The 20,008-nt window shown below is 37.3% G+C and overlaps 1 protein-coding gene across 3 annotated transcripts in view; it reads left to right on the top strand.

The window, feature by feature from the left end:
• The window catches only part of TMEM245 (transmembrane protein 245), an 87,260-nt gene that overhangs the window by 15,109 nt on the left and 52,143 nt on the right, over positions 1–20,008 (top strand). For 2 of the 3 annotated variants that reach the window (XR_008731311.1, XM_055704462.1), the window contains exons 5-7: positions 3,667–3,876; positions 8,888–9,057; positions 13,948–13,971. Coding sequence is in view for 2 of the 3 variants with exons in the window: in XM_055704462.1 (XP_055560437.1) it covers positions 3,667–3,876; positions 8,888–9,057; positions 13,948–13,971 (404 nt within the window). In the remaining variant the exon portion in view is untranslated. The remainder of the gene's footprint in view (positions 1–3,666; positions 3,877–8,887; positions 9,058–13,947; positions 13,972–20,008) is intronic. The other variant, XM_055704463.1, reaches the window with a different exon arrangement.

Consider the following 20,008-nt stretch of genomic DNA (forward strand, 5'->3'; position numbering starts at 1 on the left):
TCAAGGTTAATTAGTTGTCAGTAGCAACAACAATGCTTATACCATATTAAATCAATTATAGAACAGTCAGTGCTTTGAGTTTTCACTGTTTTCCTTATGCTTAAATTTGTTCGTGAAAAAAACAGGAGGGGAAGTAAGCTGTATTGATTTTATAGTTTTTCCTGAACACTCATGCTTTTCCTTATTTCGTGGTTGAATAGTGGTATTTAGTGTTGGAGGTGAGGCGTTTAATGATACCAGTGCAGGTGGTCTAACTTCACTTTCCTGGTGTTCTAAGTATTTCCAGAGTATATACAGTAAATGAGAAGTCCACAATTGAAGAAGCAGATACCACTGCACTATTTTTTTAGCTGCCTTGTAGGCAAGCTTCTGTTGTCTTGTTGGCTTTGAATATGATAGATACTGAAAGCCTTAAATGTATGTACTCATGACTCTTACCTGCCCTTTCTGCCCCAGTTTCTTTGTTTTCTTACAAATAAAAAATAATCTTTTTCTCTTGAAATTACAGAAAGATGTGGTTATTCATGAAGGGGTACCTTGGTTCTGGTGTTCTGAAAGATTTTTTTCATTGGTAATAATAACAACACTGTTTCATCTAACTGAAGATTTTATTTTGATACCCTGCTGCATGGTGATAGACACTTGCCTTCCTGTTTATGCTGCTGTGCCTTTTCCTTTTATTTAAGGAAGGGGAGGATAATAATTCAAAATGCTATGTCAGCAAGAAGTTGACTTGACAGAGAACACATTGTGTGAAGAAAAGAATGTATCTTAACACAGCCTGGAAAATTGACTTTGTTTTTATTATATTCAAATAAGTATCATACATTCTGATTTTGCTAGAATTATACACTAGCTATTATGTTAGCCATTTGGGAAAGACTGTCATGCTTTTGTTAGCTGGAAGATGGAAAGGTGCTCTTCAGGTTTCATCTCTAAAAATATCATGAAGCACGCTAAATGGGATTTTACAGAAACTGAAGTTACTCTAAATCGATATTGTGGTAGGGTTTTTTTTTTTCCTATTTGTGTTGATAAGGCACGGTTTGCATGAGTCATGCCTCCGTTTGCAGAACATACCTTGCCAACAAAATGTGTCTTTTTCATTTTGAAAGTTTGGTGGTTTTTTTGGATGGATCAGCTTTGTGAACCAACTGGATACAGACATCTGAATGGCAGTTCTGATGTTAAGGAGTCTGTGTTTGTCACGGGGAGAATACTGTGTCATTGGCAGTGCTGATTCAGTTTTGCTTAAAGTGCTGTGGAACTGCATTCTGGAAAAGCTTTCTTGTCTTGGGATCCTCTAGGAGTTTTTAGTCTTTTTTTCTTTTTTTCCTTTCAACTCTTTCCCATCTGTGCTTTGCATTCTGTATACAGTCTGCATAAGTTAATAGGGAAACTGTAAGGGAATGAGGCTGTTTAATTGGTACTGCTCTTAACATTACTGTTATTTAATTAAGGTTTTCTTCATTGCAAAAATACATTGATCAAATTTTTCATTACTGAAAGAAGGTATATTCTTTTTTTCTTCCATAAAAGTGACTCTTATTACTTTTTGCTCCAAAAGCCCTTATCAGATAACTTTAATCTTGAGGCATAGACTTCAGCAGATTAAATTCCTTTGTTTTTTTTATTTTAGCTTTTAACACTCCCTCCCCTGTAATAAATATTTGAGTTTCTGCTTGTTGTCATGTCACTTCTGTTTATTAATTTTGGAGCAAAAAGGTAAGAAGAAAAGTGCTAAGTGAGATGAATTGATAGGGGAGATTTCTCAGTTAAGGATGTACTGCTTTCAGATTAGTGTTCCTTTAGTGCATAGTAAGCTGGATCCATTTGTTTCTATTAGTACTGTTCTGCTTCTTTGAAAGCAGACTGAGAAGTACAGGGCAATGTACTCTATCTCTTACAACAAAAATACTTTGTTTTTTTAGGAAAACTTCTGTTTACAGGTAGCTTCCTGTCCCCTTATTAAAAAATGGACTCGTGTCTTTTTCTCCCAAGTCTAGTTGGTATGATAGGCTTCCTCCCTTTGAGACATGAGTTGATCTGCCCATAAGCACTCCACCTGAAGCTTCTGCTGTGTTTAGCTGCTTGCAGAGTTCCTTCTTTTAGGTTGCATGCTGTAATTCCTTTGGGAATATTCTGAAGTTTCACCAAATACGGTTACCAGCAACCAACTGATGTTTCTGTCATCATTCCAGTGTCCTATCAGTGGGGTTAATCAGTAGATCTGCATTATTGTATTGGTGTGTTGGGGGAAGTGTTTATAAGCTCTAAAAATAATTCCACTTACTTGTAGAACACCAGTGCAGATTTCCGCAACAAAAGAAGAGTGTTCATCCAATGTGTGAGGCTGCAGAATTTGTCACTTACCACTACTGTACACGTATGACACATTGGTCTGGTCTTTTTGTACATTCTAGCTGTCATGCTAGGCTAGGAATGGCTTTAGTGATACATTGCAGCTAAAACTGCATGTGTGGAACACGAATTGTTTGACTGGTATGCATGTAGTATATTATAACAAGAGTACAGCAATTTTTCTTTGTGGGAGGGAGGTGAATTGGTATTGATGTGATAAAAGTCCAGTGGAAGAGTTGTGTTCATTGCCTACCTACCTGCTGCAGTATGTACCAACATAACAAATTGCCTTTTATTCTTCAGTATAGAGTAACTTTAGAGATTTTTCTGTGTGTGTGTTCTCTATCTTGGCTGCAAATTTTTCTCAAGTACTGATGTGTGGAAAGCGTGTACATTTCATCACCAGCATGGGGCCTCAGTAGAAGTTTTTACCAGTGTTGTCCAGGAGAGATTCTACATTGAGTGACTGAAGGTGGATTTGGTGTCACCCATACTAGGCAGATTTACCAATTAAAAGTTAAATAAATAAATAAATGACAATGTTCTCTATACAAGAATTTTAATTTGGATATAATATTTTGGCCTGAAATGACTATTTACTGTTTGTTTAGAAGTGCCTTTGACACATCAGCTCACATTTTTAAATTGAATTCCATGTTTACTAACTTACGAATGACAACATTTGTTACCTAATTTATGCTTGCTGTTGTTACTAAAATATGTTACACAAGCAAGTAATTTAGGGTCATGGTGCAAGTGCTATTTTTGTAATGTGAGTGTTCACGAAAAGAAAAAGTGTAGTAAGAAAGCTGTAAGATACAAGCTCTCTCTTCAATGTATGTTGTATTTTTTTGTTTTCTTTAAATGGGCTAAACCTAAGATTTGTTTTTCAATACTTGAAATAAAGAGAAATCAAAGATTTCTTTTAAGACTTTAGATTTCTTTTAGAATTGAATTACATTAGGTATTTTTCAGGGTTTTGTGATTCTTTGATAAAATATATTTGGCTTGTAACTTACCTGCAGTGACAGGAGGCCTCTCAGAGGCTGCAGCATCTCTTCTTCTCTCCTGCTCCCAGCACTGCTTGGCATGGTATTGCATGACGTGGGAGAGCTTACACAGCCCTGTTCTAGCTTTTCAAAATTCAGATCAGTGCCAAGGCAGTCTCTGTCTTTTAAACAAATTTAAAGAAAACCAGCCAAAACAAAAATAAAGAGCTTAATTTGGGACTAGGGAGCATATTCTGTTCTGTGGTGAACATTAATCTGATATTTCCACTTCTTTGTTTGCATTTCTTTGTTTTAGGAGCAACAGAAGGTGATGAGCCTCCACATGCTTCATCATCTTTCTCCTCTTCTTCATCTTCTGGGAGCAGACAAAGACCTGAGATTGGATCTTTTCTTAGAAAAAAGAAGACTAGTGATATTTACTTTGTTACACTTGTGTGGGCCATTGTCATTGTCCAGATCTGGCTAAATTTCTGGATTGTGCAGCTGTTGCCAGTGCCTTTTGCAGGTAATAATCCAATTATTAGAAATGCATGTTAAATAATGACTTTGATAGCCTTGGGCTTTCTGTTAAATAAAATAGAAGGAAAGGCTTGTAGGCTTGTATGAATTGTGATTTAAAACTTTTTCAAGGCTTTTTGTTAAGACAAGATATGAATTGTAGCTTCAAATAGGAAGACTGATTTGTACTGTCACCATGTAGTGAACAACTGTGTAAGATTGCTTTGTCTCTTGTAGTTACCTGGAATAATTTAGTGCCATACCTTACATTGTAAAAATACTTCTGATTTAGAGTACTTTTGTTTTTCTTCTTCGTGATGTCTTTGGTTTTGCACCTATAGAGAAAAAATATTTTAGCTGTTATTCAGTAGTGAAGTACAGCTCATGTTAACTTAATTTCCATTAAAAATGGGTTGCTAGGCTCTGTGGACAAGTGACAAGATAAATTTGGTTCTAATTCTAGCTCTAAGGTTAATTAGCTTTGTTGCTTCACATCTACATGCATCTGTTCTCTTATATGTCAAGCAAAAATGGAGTAGTTATGGTAGCTATCTAAAGAGGTGGTTATAAAACTGAATGCCTTTTTTTTTTTTTTAATACTCTTTAAGGGGAGTGAATAGGGAAGGCGGGAACTCTGGGAATATGCATGAGCTACTATGAATCTGAAGGCATTTCCTCCCACCCCCCTATTGTAAACAAAATGAGTTTCCTGATTTGCTTGGATTTTCTTTAAACTTCAGTTAAAACGCTAATTTTCAGCATTTTGAAATCTATGTAACACTTATATGTAACTATTTTACTTTTTAGCAAGTGTGGTGGGTTGGCCCCAGCTAGTGCCCAGGCGCCCTCAAGTCAATCGCTGTTTTTCTGTCTTCTAGTGTGGGCTCATCCATGTGCTGCAGTCCCCTTGGGGAGGTGCCAGCTCAGGTGTCTCCTCATCCCTCGGCCACAGTCTCTTCAATAGGTGTATCTGCTCCGGCATGGGTCCTTCGCGGGCCACGGTCCCTCTGAGTGATGTGCCTGCTGTGCTGTGGAACATTTTTACTCCCCTGGCCTTTTTATTCCCTCTGTTTCTTCTTCCTCTATTCACCTGCTCTCTCTGTGTTCCTTCCTCTTCCCCCTCTCTAGTGTTTTCTGCCCTTTCTTAGGTATATTTTCACAGAGGCACCACACCTATGCCTGATGGGCTCAGCCTTGGCCTGTGGTGGGTCCATTGTGGAGCCACCTGGAACCAGCTGTGTCTGGCACAAGGTAGCCCCTGGTTTCTCCCCATGGAGGCCACCCCAGCGGCCACCCTGCTACCAAAACCTTGCAATTTACATTCAATACACAAAGCCATTATAAACAAAGTCTAGTTGTGCATCTGGAAATTACGGCTGTGGGGCCATGTGTACAGGTTCAAGGAGCTGTGGGCACTGTGAGGCATGGTGATTGAGAGGCATGGTGCAGGGAACAGCTGCACGTTTGGTTGTGGTGCTGTAGCAGCAGCTGAAGGGTAAAGCGATGGTTAGATGTATGAACAGCTGAACGCAGCGTAAGAGCAGAGAGGGGGTTCATCTTTGTTTCATTCCAGCGTAGTTCCTACAGAAGAAACTGCCCAGCTTTGGTGTGTGGGCATCCTGGGAAATGGCGATGCCAGGTTGGATGTAGCTCATAAATAAATCATAAAACTGATAAAGGATTAGACAATAAATTTTAGACTTGCTAGAAGCAGAGTTGACATGGCTTAATTTATTGAAAAGTCAAGGAGTGACATAACCACTGTTCAGAAATACATACTTGGCTGGGACGAAAAATGGATGCGATAGTTTTACAGTTAGGCAGACAACAATGAATGATTTTAAACTTGAGCCAGACAAATCTAAAAAGCGCACGTATAGAACTGAAATGGATGAATACTGCTGCTGCCAGCCATAAGGTCTAAAAAGGCTATCTGAAAAAATAAACTCATGTCAAAATATAAATCAATTTTGAGAATATTTGTGACTTGCCTTAGCAGTGACACGGCCGTTTAAGTGCTTTTTCTTGTGATGTAACTGATTATTACTAGATCACCACAAAAATACAGTGAAGAGGCAATATAATGATGAGGAGAACCACATTTTTAGAACAGTGGATCACATTAAGCATCGGATGGTGAATGATGATAACCTGGATTGTTAGAAGAGAGGTGGTAGTAAAAATAGGAGGGCTTATAAAGGAAGTTTCCTTGCAACTGTTCGAGTTTAAGGAGACTAATAACTAAGCATTTTTGAGATGCTAGGGAGAATGCTTCTATGTTTAGTAAAATAAAATAACCCTTCAAAGCCTTAAATAGAAAGGTGTTAAATTCATCATTGTGTTTACGAATATAAGGAACACGAAGCAGCATTTAGAGTATTAGAAATACCTTGGTACCGTTAACATATTTTTTTTTTAATGCATTTGTACTTCAGTATAATGGGATGCTCTTTTAAAATTGCTTAATGTAGAGAGGGTGGAAGAATTATAATTGCACCATCAAATGAAAAGGTGAAAAGATTACTTTTGAATTCAAAGGCTAAGCAATAAAGCTGGTTGTAGAACGCTTGTAGCCTTTTGTTCAGTAATGTGAGCCTGGGAATCATGGTATTGTCTCTTTTTAAGCGCTTTCATTCCTTGTTTGCTCTGTTACATCTCTCTTTTTTGCTTCTGTTTTTGTCTGTCTGCAGGTCATTTTCTGCTTCCTGGAAATGTGTGGAATCTCTTAATTATGCAGCCTTTCTCTTTTGCTCAGAACTTTCTAAAAACAGCCCTCCTTCAGCCTTTTCTCTCTTGCCTCTTTTTAATCTAACATAGTTACAGCTGTGTGGCTGTAGCACCTTCTGACATCACCTTTGCAATGAGCGTGCACTCAGTTGTTCTAGAACATACTATTTAAACACTTAATAGCAAAAGGTTAGAATGCCGTTTCAGGTATGTTGTTCACCTTGTAAAATGCAAGCTTGCCTTCTTTTGCTGAGCAGCAGTTTGTGTATTTGCCGTGAGTTGCATTTCATTATACAAAATTTCAACCTGTAATTCAGGTGCTGGCACTTGCACTGTGTTTTCTTCTTTTTTGTATGTTTGCCACGTGATCTTTAGTAGAAAGATTATTTTATTTAAGAGAACAGAGCCCGTATTGGCCACAAGGTGGTGCCAGAGGGCAAGTCAACCAAGTATCGGCAAATCCTTGAACGAGCTCTCTGAACCAGTACTTACACGAGTGGCTTTGCAGGTAACCGGGGCTTGTGGAACTTTGGTAAATGCCCTGTAGCTATTAAAAGTTAAACTTTTCGGCTATGTATGTCATTGTACACATCTCCAAGTAGAAGCATGAGGTGAATTTTTGAGGCTGAAGGAGTTACTGTACTGTTGATGTATAGCGGTAATTAATGGATCTAGTTTGGAGAGTAGTCCTTCATACAAAAAAATCCCAAAACACTTTATTAAAAATATGCTTGAATGTATTGATGGGGAGTTCAGTATCAAATGGTGCTATAAATATGATACAATTGGAGGCGTACAGGGAGCATTTTTGCAGAAAGTGATTTTACTGTGTTAAGTAGATTTTTTTTAACACAGACTGTAGTTTTTGGTCTACGTGTGACATTCGCTGTTACTGAATTCTGGTATAAAAAGGGAGCAACTAGGAGAATGAAGTGACTGTTGATAATAGGTTCACTTTGTTTACCTTTAGAACCACAGTTTTCAGGTTTTGGGGATGGAGCATAGTTTTGTTCAGAGGTTTGTGTGTAAGTAGTTCATGCCAGGACTGGGTTATGAGACCTTCTGGTCTGTTACTGCTACGTAAAAGTGTCTTTGTGACTGATACTTTTGCAACAGTACTCCATTTAAACCAGTTGTAATACAAATATTTGTTTATAATGTGATTTAATTAAGTCTTCTGTTAGTAAATTTGCTAGTGGCTTTGGAAGATTACTTGCTTTTCTTATTTTCAGTGATGAGAAGATAGATAATTGGTGTAACATTATGTTGAATAAAAAAAGAATATGGCAAGTAGTTCATGGCTGTTAAAGTTAGAGTCCAAAGAAAGTTTCATCTGTGTCATGTGGGTTTACTTTTACGTTCCTGATTGTGATGATTCACAAGTTTTGCGTGTGTACTCGGTAAGTCAGGGAGAGCAGTGCCATCACAGAACTGGAACAATAAGCCTTATGCAAGAAGTCTCTGGGCCTTATTTCATGGCAAGTAAATGGACATGAGCTTTTATTTCTGTAACTGTAATGCTGGATGTTTCTAGGGTTACTGAGAAGCTCTATTTTACAGTGGAAATAGGTTAAGACTGTTGGGAGAAAAGCTGCTTGTGGTAGCAAAATTCTTCTTTTGGGGAAGAAGACTTGTAACTATTGTCTGGTTTTGAGGAGTGTTATGAATTTTTCTGAAACTTTGTGCGATTGTTTTCAACTCAGGATAATACACTGATCTCAAAACAATGTTTTTGATGTTTAAAAGCAAAATTAATCAGCAGTTGTGTTTCAGTTGTAGGTTTATGTGATCTGTGAAATTGCATGTGATCTGTTAGTTCTTAAAGGAAAGATAAGAGCTTGAACAGTATAGAAGGCCTAAAATTTAGGAATTGAAGCTGAAAATTTTATTTTATGCATAACATACTGTTAAGTTCTGAATGTGGTATTTTATGTGTAGTCGTGTGGCGTGGTGTATGTGTGAAGATGTTATAAATCCACTTTACTGGAATTGTGGAATGGCACCTGCTAATGCCAGGCCTTGCTCAAGTCTGTTAGCTGTGTGTTTGGGTAGTGCGGAGGCACCTTTCTTCTGCTGCCATCTAAATGCCCTGTGGATAAGCACAGCTGTAAAGTGAGTGAGGAGATTTGGAATTTTCAAGTGATTTTAGTACTAAAATGATGTCTAATGGGAAATAAAACTCAAGAATATTTTTTGTTCTTTTTCATAGGTCTTTCAGAATGGAATAGTTGCATAGTCTTGTGGAGCTCCTCTGAAATCTCTCATAATTAATTCCCTTCTTGTGGTTACAGTTTGGGCACTTAAAAAACTTGTGGCTCATTTTGGAGTTTTGAACTTCATGGCAAACCGTTGCAACAGTTGGTGGCAGCTTGTTGAAAATTTTGTGAAGGAACGTCAGGAAGCTCTTGCTCCACGGCCCATCAGAGGGCTTGGAAGAGTCATGCTAAAGCTTGACAGTAAGGTATTTCTACTTTTTTCCTTAAGCAACCTGAAAGTTTTTTATTCTCTGTTCACTGTATGCTGAGACGCTTTAATTCTAAAATAAATGTCTGTCACTAATGGACCTGTCTCTCATGTAAGACTATATCTGTTTTATGGCGTATTTTAAACCATGTCTCTTCTGTCACTATTCACACTTAAGTACACGTTCAAACTTCGTTAAATGATTACATACAAAGCTTGACAGAAGTTGATTTTTAAATTTCGAGTTAGCTTTAGAAGATTCCTTATCTGAGTAAAGCAAACTTTTCATGGTTTACCATGATCGCAGAGATTTTGAAGTTAAACAATGAGCTTTAATCTGAAGGATGAGACATTCCGACTTCTGTTGTGAAAACTTAATGTAAAAAGTAACCCATTTTATTCTGTAAGTAGGGCCTGAGCTAGTTTGAACGCATTTATTTATATTGTGTAGAAGTACAGTTGCTGAACACAGTGGAGTGATGGTACAGAAGGGAGGCTCCCTTCTGTAAGAGAAGAAATAATGTGGCATAAGGTACCTGGGAAGTGCCATAGAATGAGGCTTCTGTGCTCCCCTCCCTTCTCCACTCAAAATGCACCCACATTTGCATTGCAAATGGTGGAGTTGGAAAGCTCCACAAAGTTATGAAGGCTCCTCCATTCAGAATTGTAAGTTTTGACTTAAACTGATAAGATTTTGTTTGTAATACCGATGCCAGTGTGTAAAAATGTGCTTTCTGTAACTGTTGTTGAAGTATTCTCTGATTTAGAAAAAGCTGTTACTTCAGAGTTTGTAGAACTGAAGAGCTGAACCTTGTAAGTACATTTGTCAGAGCATCTGTACTTTGGCAGAACTGTCTGCAGTTCATAGCTCTGAATTCCTGCAGGAAAAGGAAGAGCTGAAGCCCAGATCTAATGCGTAGATGGATTCAAAAGGTCAACAAAAGCATTAAAATGGCTGTAGGAAATAAGTAAGTATTTCAGAGTTCATTGGGGAAGTATTTGAAAGAGGAAAAGCCTTTCAGAATACAGCTATGAATGAGATAAAGGGTTTTTTTTCAAAGGTAGTGGAAAGTATTAGCACGTGAGGATCAAAGCTTACCTTATACAAAGCCTTTCATTAAAAGCTTTTGTAAGAAGACTCTCCAGACATAATATTGTATGTGTTACATTTCATGAGTTGTCATGTTTAGTATCCTTGTATGGCATAACTATATGATACAGTGTCCTTCTTAATTCCACTAAGTCTTTTTTCCTTAAAGAAGGTAGGGCTTTTGTTGTAATGTGCAGCAGAACTTCCTGCTTTTTGGCTTACATGTATCTGAGGTCAGTTTATATTGGTGGTGTTCTTGTCTAAGCAGAAGAACAGTGTTGGCAAAACTCATTTCTCCATCTCCTCCCCCACCCCCATTTTTTAGATGACAGTCATATTCTTCTGAGTCTGTGCTCTGTATATTAAAGAAATTCTTGCTCTTCTAGCCATTACAAGAAGGACATTTGATACTCTGCATGATTCTCTTGTCCTTGTTTGTGCCTGTTCTAATTACAGTTCACCTGGCTTTATCATGGGTGACTGGAATTATATGTGGTCTTCCAATGTTTGTCACACTAATGCTTTCGTATCTTTTAAATTCTAGGGTATGCTTATTCCGTGTGTTCTAGAATCATGAATGCATCTTATCTCTGAGAATTTGGGAAGAAATGCCATAGATTATTGGCAGTTGTGATTTTTTTTTTTGTGGTGACAGGGAAAGGAGAGGAATGAAAATTACATCCTTGTAATTTTTTTTTAGGAAGGATGGAAGAGCTGTATTTAAGAGCTGTATGATTACCAAACATTTTGGCTTCAGTAGGCACTGTTGAAGAGCAAGTAAAAATATGCAAACACAAAATAGAAATTCATGGAGTATATTGTTACAGCTTACCTTTTTTGTGTGTGTGAGAAACCAAGAATGAGAGATCATTTCCTTTGCAATTAGATGTTTAATTTTTTAGTATTATCTGTAACTTTCTTTTACTGGGAGCTGTAGCTGCCTAGTGATTTTTTTGGTTTTGCTTTCTGTATATGGAGTTAATTGCAGGCTGAATCTCAGCATCAGAATTCTTGGGGCTCTTGTCAATGGCTTCTTGTACTTAGCTGAGGTCTGTTTCACATAAATATCTAGTGGTACTACTTGGTCTTTCTAAAGTGGTATGCCTGATTAGGAAATAATTCCAGTTTTGAGTAAAAGGCAGTGAGGATGAGGAAGGCGTCTTAGAGTGGCATGTTGTCTTCTCCCAGATGAAGTGCAGGAGGCTAGTGTAGATGGTCTGGAAAAGGACCCATTATGAGAAATTATGGGAGAGTACTGCTTACGCATGCCAATCTCTGAGCTTTACTGATTATGTCTGTTTCTTAAATAAAAGTAAGAAAAGAACTGCTCTGCTTCTTTCCCACTGCTTGTCGACCTCTGGTTTCCTCTTGGAAATGCACACAGATTTGAACTGAAGAGAAGCTCTGGTCCAGAGGAAAGAAAGTAGGGCATTGCTTTTCATTTTCTTTATAAATACTAGGTCAAACTGTGCCTGTATGTGCAGGCCTGCTCTAAATATGGACTATGGAAATAAGATGTCCTTACTGTATTCCTTAGTCCTTGGTTGTGCATTGCCCTGTGGAGCCATCAGATGCAGCAGTTCAGGTGTGAGAGACTTCTTGGAGGAAAGATTAGGAGGTTTTCATCAAGTCATCTTAAAACTTAGTAGATAGGATATCATACATGTTTTTATCAAGTCAGGAACTAATAACTTTTTTTTTTGTTTAAAAGACAACTGTTGTCTTTAATATTGAGACTGTAGTTTTGTTTTTTATTGGAATTTGCGAGGGAGTTGAGCAGTATAGGCTGTTGCTCAACTGCATGCACTAGACTTATTAATTAGAATGTACTAGTATTTTGCCTGCATGCTTTCTGGTAGACTTCAGTGAGTCATGTAGTTGTTACGCTTTTTCTAGGTATAGCATACTGGAATTTTTTTATATGGAGGACAGTAATAAAGTGTTTGGACTTTTGGTAAAGTCAAGGTTTCATTCTTCTGGTACCAAATTTAGCAAGTGGTTAAACCAAGCACAGAAAACGAGCAGAATCTCTACTAGTGCATGTATTATTTTAGGAAATACTTCCTAAGATGTGTAAGATCTTATATAAATAGTTTTCCAATAAAATACTGCAAAAGTGACTGTGGGCTTAGTTTTTTTGGATAACTTGAAGATTAAAATTAAGCTGTAGCCTATTTTCAGATGTGTTTGTTTACATTTATAGAACTACTTAACATTGGTGTTGGTAAGATAATAGGCAGGTAAACTCTCCCAGATAGCATCTTAAATGTTAATAAAAAATTGCTGGTTTTTTGACGTATAATGTTATTTCCTAGTTACTGTATTTATGATCCAATGCCAGAAGGCTGAAATAACAGAAAAATACCAAAGACTTCCTTTCACATTCTGCTAAAATCTCAGGCTAAGAATAGAGCTCTAGTTTCTATTGCATTGGACTTACAAAGTGGAGAGGTAAGAGCCATGAGATCTCTGTTTGTTCCAAAACAAACCTAAACCCCTGTAGTGGGTTTTAATGTGCAGAAGTGAAGTTAGAGGCAAAAGTGTGTTGTTGAATCAGTAAACAACTTCACCTTTTTTGACTGATAAATTATCCCATAGGTGAAGAGGTGAAATAGAAACAAATTTTATAGTGTCAGTTGGAGGCTTTCGGAACTTTGCCGTCTTTACATTACTGTGATTCTTTCCACGAGTAGTAAAAGCGGATGCTTTGTGACGTATTTTATTTTCACGTTTCCTGATGTTCATGTTTCTTCGTAAACCTGTTTCTTGTTTCTGATTCAACTTAATTAACAGTCTGAGATTTATTTTTTTTTTTATTTGAATTGTTCTTAGATGTTTTCATTGAACTATTATTTTCTGGCAACTGGTGAAAACACTAGATTTACTTGAGCATTCAGTGATGATGTTTTCCAGGAGAAGCAAACTTCACTTACTTGATTTAATCTCTTAACACAGAGGAATAACATTGAAGCTTTTGACTGTTGTGATTATGCTGCTAACTGATTACTAATGGCTAGAATTAAGAGTATAGTCCTACATCAGCTAGGTCCTAAAATGGGTGTACTTGAGCAGCATGGGTGAGAATTAGCAAGGAAAAATAACTGTAGCACAAAAAGAGAAATTGACAGTTGAGAAGTGGAGAGCCTTCTGCACAAACAATAAAATTATATGAAATCTGTACATTTATTTGATCAACAATTTGCTGTTGTGTGTATATCAGATTTAATTAATTATATTTGATATTGTGCCATTGAATATCAATGTTGTAATATGAATGTGGTACTAAAAACCATACAAAATTTGTTTAACAGTAGTTGACATGATAGGAATGTTTTGAAATACATAGGAAACTGCCTGAATGGGACTATTAGTGCAATAAACAAGTATCTCATGTTAAGTTTTCATGTTTCAGTAAAGTGCCCTTCTCAGAGTACTTCTACAAATCCTGCTCTGAAATGTTAGCTCTTGGTATAATTAAAGTGGAATTGCCCAGATCATGCTGATAGCTCTGTTAATATGATTAAAATTGTTCTTATTTGTTACATCCCTCTTTGTTTCAAAAAGTGCATGTTAATAGTAAAATCTAGATTCTTGCATTAGAAGTTGTGATCTTTTCTTCCTATTGCAATTTACCTTTGTGTCTGGAACAAATTCATTTTCATTCTGTGGATGACTTTGCCTGCCTCTCATTGTTGGTTGTTTTTTTTTTTTTCCCCTATTACTGCATTTTCCAATAATTTTCCACTGTGTTCTTGTCTTTTTTTCCCTTTTCTTCCCTCTCCCCCTGCCACTGACAAGCTGTGGCACTGGCTTAATAAGAAGGTAAATAAACAGAAAAATTGTGATTCCAACTAATGGATTCTGTGGTTTTGGGGAGCGGTGGGGTTTTTTTGGTGTGCTGCTTTTTTTTTTTTTTTTTCAGCATGAACACTCCTTAACATGCCTTGCTTAATTTTTTTTTCTCTCCCAAGTGTTTCTTTTCCAGCTCTTGATATAAGCTACTGAAGGTCATAAATAATGCCTGATCTCTTGTCTTCTACCGAAATGAATGCACATAGTTAAATGTTTTGTACAGCAGGATATTGGATTAGCCTTTCAAGTGGTAGTTTCATTTAGCGACACTTCCATTTAACAACAGTTGATTTCTACCTGGTCTCCACTTGTATGCATAACAAACCCAGTTTTTTCCCAGACTAGAGAGCTGTTCTCTGCTCAGAGAAAACATCAGTTAACTACATTAACATGGGAGTGGTGAGGGTGAAGCACAGTTGTGAAACTATGAATGTAAGTGCTTGCAAATAGTGCATTGACTGGCTTCAGTCGGTGCTGTGAATCTTTTGCTTCTGAAGTGTCAAACTGGCCTGTGTACTTTGTGGTATTTAGTGTAGCAGGAGTGAAATGAGAATATGTGTGGTCTCAGAGCTGCTGAACCTAATGACAGTCTTCAGGGAAGAAAAAATAATTATAAAAGCAGTTGGTATAGCTAAAACGTGGTGGTTTTTTTTCTTCTTTTGTGTAGCTTTTAAAAGCATGTGATATCTTTTATAAGACATGTACTCAGTTCCCATGGTTCATCCTAGTCAACTAGAGCTAACTATTGTTCTTTGGGGGATTGTCATCCCAAGAGAAGTTAAAACTGATTCAGTCCATGTTTGGCCTCATGTGCAACTGAAATCTGGACATCATCTCAATGCAGTGATACCTCTCTGGGACTTGGGCAGTGTCATTGCTTCAAACAAGTGCAGAGCTGGAGAGGGATGTCTGAAGTGTATGTATATGTGCAGGACCTCAGAATTTTAAAGGTGAAAATCTTACATGTGATAAAATACATGAAAACTAAGTAGCTAAATGAGAGACAATCAGATACCATATTTGCAAATAGGTTATGCTTCCAGCAGTAACTTTTATCCTCACTTACCACTTCAGTATTAGTGGGAGAGTCAGGGTGGTTACTGTGGTTTTATAAACAACAACTCATCCTTTCCATTTGGTAGCTAGCACAATAGAAACCATAGATCTTGTTTGACTTGCATGTTGTGAAAGACACCTGAAATCCTGTAGTTAGAAACAAGTGGAACAGAGTAGAGCATGGAGGCACTGGCACAACTCTGCAAAAGGTTCTTGAAAACAATGAAATGGGGCTGCAGAGCTGTGGGTGTAAGATGGGGAATAACGCTGGACACCTGTGGTGTCCAGGCTGAGCAGCTATAATGAATTTAGAAAGTCTGATCTTCAGTATTTAATCAGTGAACTCAGGGTTATATGATGGGGGGGCTCTCTGTTTCTGAACAAGAGGGTAGAGTTGCTTCCTTCATGATTCAGCTGTAACTGTACACTAAGAGGGCAATTTTAAACGTTCTTTTGCCTTTGAATATAGTTTGGTTGATTTTAAATTACATTTTTATTTTCTGACTTTGAAATGTTTGTGTTACGTGAGTGACTTACAATTAGTAAATATGTACAACCATAACCCTTCATAATTTTTTTTTAATTGGGTATTGGTTTGTTAGCACAGTTTGGATGAAGAGCTGAGTTCAGTGAGCCGCAGGTGAAAGTTTAGGCTCAGCTACTCCTTTTTCTGGCTCTGAGTTTGTCATTTGCTTGTTTGAAAATTCATGTATGTAGGTCGATTTTTTTTTTTTATTTTTTTTTTCCTTAATATTGATAGGTTGCAAAAATACTTTCTCTGTGATTGATTTGAACTCTGTAAGTCTAGATTTTATTTTTAGTATAGAGATTTGCATTATTGGGCAAAACTTATGGATATAGTTTCTTAACAGAGTTTTTTTAGATCCTAGGAGCTATTTTTGAAAACTACTGTTTAGCTTTACAGTGTCATAGGAGATCCTGAAAGTCCCGTAGTGTGAGCAAGTAGTAATAATATTATAATCCAGATGGGAAGGGGAAGGAAACAAAAAGAAGGCAAAAAAATACTGTGCAAACTGTATCAGGTTCTTGGAGTTTTGTTTTGTTGATTTGTGGTGATTTTTCTAAAAATAATTACGTTTGGAAAAAAAATCATACTCTACAAGCGGCAAAGAAAGTAGGAGTTTTGTAATACAGAACACTGGATGCAGTTAAAAGGTTGATTTCTTTGCACCTTTCTCCTTTTTGTGTGTCTTTGAAGGGAAGTACTTGGTGGATTATCAGATATTTATCTTTGTGTTCTCCCAAGAAACTAAAAATATGCCATCTAGAGGCGGCATAGTTTGAAATGATGGTTGGTTATGGCTGATAGTGATAAACTTTTTTCATTTTTGGGTTGGTTTGTTGTTGGTTTTTCTGTTCTAAGAGCTTCTGTCAAGGAGCTGCTTGCAAGTCTCTGGTTTTTGTTGGGTTTTTGTTGTTGTTTTGGGGTTTGGTAGTTTACCTGTGAAGTTTTTGGTGGTTTGGTGTTTGGTTTTTTTGGCAAACAATAGTATATAATTACATAGTTTAACACTGTATATGTAGCCTAAAGAATAGAATAAGTTTGGTTGAACTAGCATGACTTGTTCTTTATAACATTGTCTATGGCAGGAGTCCTTAGAAAGAGTTGCTGAATTCTGCTGTTGCTATTGGAGGAACAGTGGTTGTGAGTAGGCTTGAGACCTCATATAGACCATTCTGTAGCTTTTCTAACTTAACTATTCATCTGACTCATTTTAACGTAACCCTGAGATGTGTCCTGATTGCAGGTTTCCCCTTATTCTCAATCAGATGGTATTAATAAGATGATATCCTCAAATATTAACTGAACTAAAAGGAGATATCAAGTCTAAGAAATGTCTTGGAAAAAAATCCTGATAGACAGTGAAGTTGTTTAAAGAAAAAAAAAATAGTCCTTTTTGGTAATTTCATGTAGATTTAATTGAAAATGAAGTAGATGTCCAGGTATGCTTCACTGTGTGGGTAAAGCAGTAAATAAAACATAGTAGAAAAACTAGTATTCTGATGGCTATGCAGTGTGAAGCATGAAAATATGAATTCATAGATGATGTATCATTCTGCGTAACATGGAGAACCTGACTAGATAGTAGGTTTCTAGATTGTTAAGCGTGAACTATAGTTCTCTTACAGTTCAGTGTAATACAGTTTGTATCATCATCCAAAGTTGAAAGCAGAGAGTACTTGCAAATTATTGAGAAGCATTTGAACAGAATGCAACTTACCTTAAAAACTTTTTTACAGTGAGATAAATTAAAAAAAAAATAAAGCTGATACCTTCGCCTTCAAAACTTTGGCAATTGAGGATATTTTTTTGGTGGACAGTATTACAAATCAGTAACACTTCAGTTTGGTTTCAGAAGTGTGACCTTCTGTAGCTTAGGAGCCTGGCTTTCCTTTTACCTTTGTGTAATTTTGGATGTTGTGACAGCATTGGCTTCCTGCTGTTGACTAACCATTAGATTAGAAGCTTGGAACTGAATTTCATGATCCCTGGCTAATGACTAGTGTTTAGTTAGTACATGTTTGTCTTTGTGTGCATGCCCATGGTTTACAGGAAGGATGTAAAGGGAGGTCTGACAGGGTTGGGGGTAAGAACAAAGTCTGGACCTGATGCAGTGGTAAGTACGAGCACACAGGGATTTAACAGTCTAGCTTACCTGCAGCAACATAGCACCTCTGCATTATTTAGCGTGAGTGCGCAAAGGTGAGTGCTTCTTAAGGAAGTATTGTGGGTGAATGTAGAGGAGGGATGGGAGGTTTAATAGAAAGCAAATTAAAGGCAAAGGAGTAAATATATCCCTAAATGAGTGTTGGGCATCTGCTTTTGCTTCTACAATACTCAATCCAATTCAGTCTTCTCCTGTGATGTCTGTACCAGTTGTATATCTTGAATTTCCTTAAGACTATGGTGAGACATGTAATTGCAGTACCTGTAGGCATATCAGAGCTGGCTTTCATCTAGCTTGCTTGGGCTGCCTGCCCAAGTAAATAAACACAGGGTGGGCTTGCATGGCTGAGGCTGCTGCCTGTACTGTACATCAGTGCTACCATTACTAACTAGATTAAAGGTAGTTTAGGCTTTACATGTGCTGCAGCTGCACTTCAGTGGCTGTGTAGGTGTACTCCAACCCACAGTAAAGAGTGTCAAGGAAAGATCAGCTGTTTGTCACGTTCCAGTTCAGAGAGAGTCCTCCACTATTTGCTACCATGGTGAAACATCTAAAGCTTCCAGCTTCAGCTGTACTGAGATTTTATCTATTGGTTACCACTTACACAATCATTGAGGCTAGTGTTTTTTGAAATCTCTTCCCAGTACCTCCAATTTCTTGGATTCAGTGAGTCTGATTAAGGTACTATGTGTAAGACTAGCCAGTGGATTTCTTTCATCTCTAACTTAGAAAGTAAACAGCAAATAGTTTGAACCTAGTTAATTAAGAAATAACAAGGGCAGCTTTAATTTTCAATAGCCTCATTTTGAAGCCCATGCTAGAAAATTTCCACCCCCTGGCTGTCAGTTTTTCAGTGATACTTTTGTGTTCTGTCTTTTAAAACAGGGAATTTTTTTCTATCACATAATCCATAGATGTATTCGCTTGGAAGGGCACAGCAAATTCTGTTTTCGGTCTAATTTCCAAAGAGGTAGCAGCCCTATGTAGGGTCTACTAGAGTTTTTCAGAAAGCGTACAGGACTGCTGCAGGAAGGTACCTTCCCTCTAGCACTGGCGAGGCAATATCTGATGGCTGAATTATTACAGTAATGCTGAAAAATGTTAAAAAATATCTAACCCAGAAGATTTTGCAGTTTTCTTCAGGTTCTCGGAATTCATTTCTGCAGGTCATAATATAGTGCAGATTTTGTTACAAAAAATTGCTGGCTCAACACCTTGTTTCTTGTAAAAGGATTTTGCTTTTTTTCCATTTTTTTCTTTATAATTTTAAACAACAGTTCTCAGATGCTGAATATAATCCTTGTGTTAATTTAGGTAACGTGAAGTTTAAAAATAATTGCTTCATGCACTTAACTGTTCAGATTCTTCAGGATGAGCATAAAAAAAATAAAAATCCTTACTTTTGGTTCAGATAGGAGGTGTTACTTCCATGTTAACCAATTCAGTCATCACAGAGCAGTCTGTGGGAGTGAGTTGTTCCAGGGCCCTCTTCATGTGTAGGGATGGGATAAATAATGAAGAAAGAACTAATGTAAACCGTCAGCAAGCATATTAGTAGTTCTGTAAAATCTTTTAACTGAGAAGTTACCAGCTTAATTGCTGAATATATACCTTGTTACTCACTTGGAAATACTTTCATCTACTGTACATTGGCTTTGACCTCAGTCCTCTTAAAGCAAAAGTTTTACAGCTGCCCTGCTGCTGCTGCTTTTTCCTGCAGTAGTGCTAAATGGAGTAGAAATAGCCTTTGTATTTGAACCATAGAAGCTAGGAAAATTTATTTGGTCATACTTGCATGGGCTTTCACAGCTTTTTATGTAAACAGTCAGTTTTGTGTATGAGATGAAGCTCAGCTTGCTGTGTTCTAGAGCACTGCATAGTCATGTTGCAGAGCAGTTTTATTGTTTTAAATGGTGTTATCAGAATTTCTCTCATCTTAAGTGCTGTCACTCTTTGTGGACATGTATAGAATGGGTCTTTCCATAAACTGACAGAGGAACGTACACACCTCTTTCCTCTATCAGTAGGTTTAGCTGATGCATGTGTAATACTGAGCATCCTTTTGAGATTGAAAGTGGATAGAAATAGTCACTGCTGAATAATTGGCCTGATGTTCAATCATGTAGAAAACCTCCCGTCCCATTTCAGTTCAGAAGGTGACGAACAGCTTTAAAAGTTTGGTTACTTGCAGAAATACCTCATTTGCTGTTTAGATGGCCAGTAGCTGTTCAGGGTTCAAAGTCATGGTTGTGCATTACAGT

This window comes from Falco cherrug, chromosome 3 (assembly GCF_023634085.1).
Source record: "Falco cherrug isolate bFalChe1 chromosome 3, bFalChe1.pri, whole genome shotgun sequence".
Classification (NCBI taxonomy): Eukaryota; Metazoa; Chordata; class Aves; order Falconiformes; family Falconidae; genus Falco; species Falco cherrug.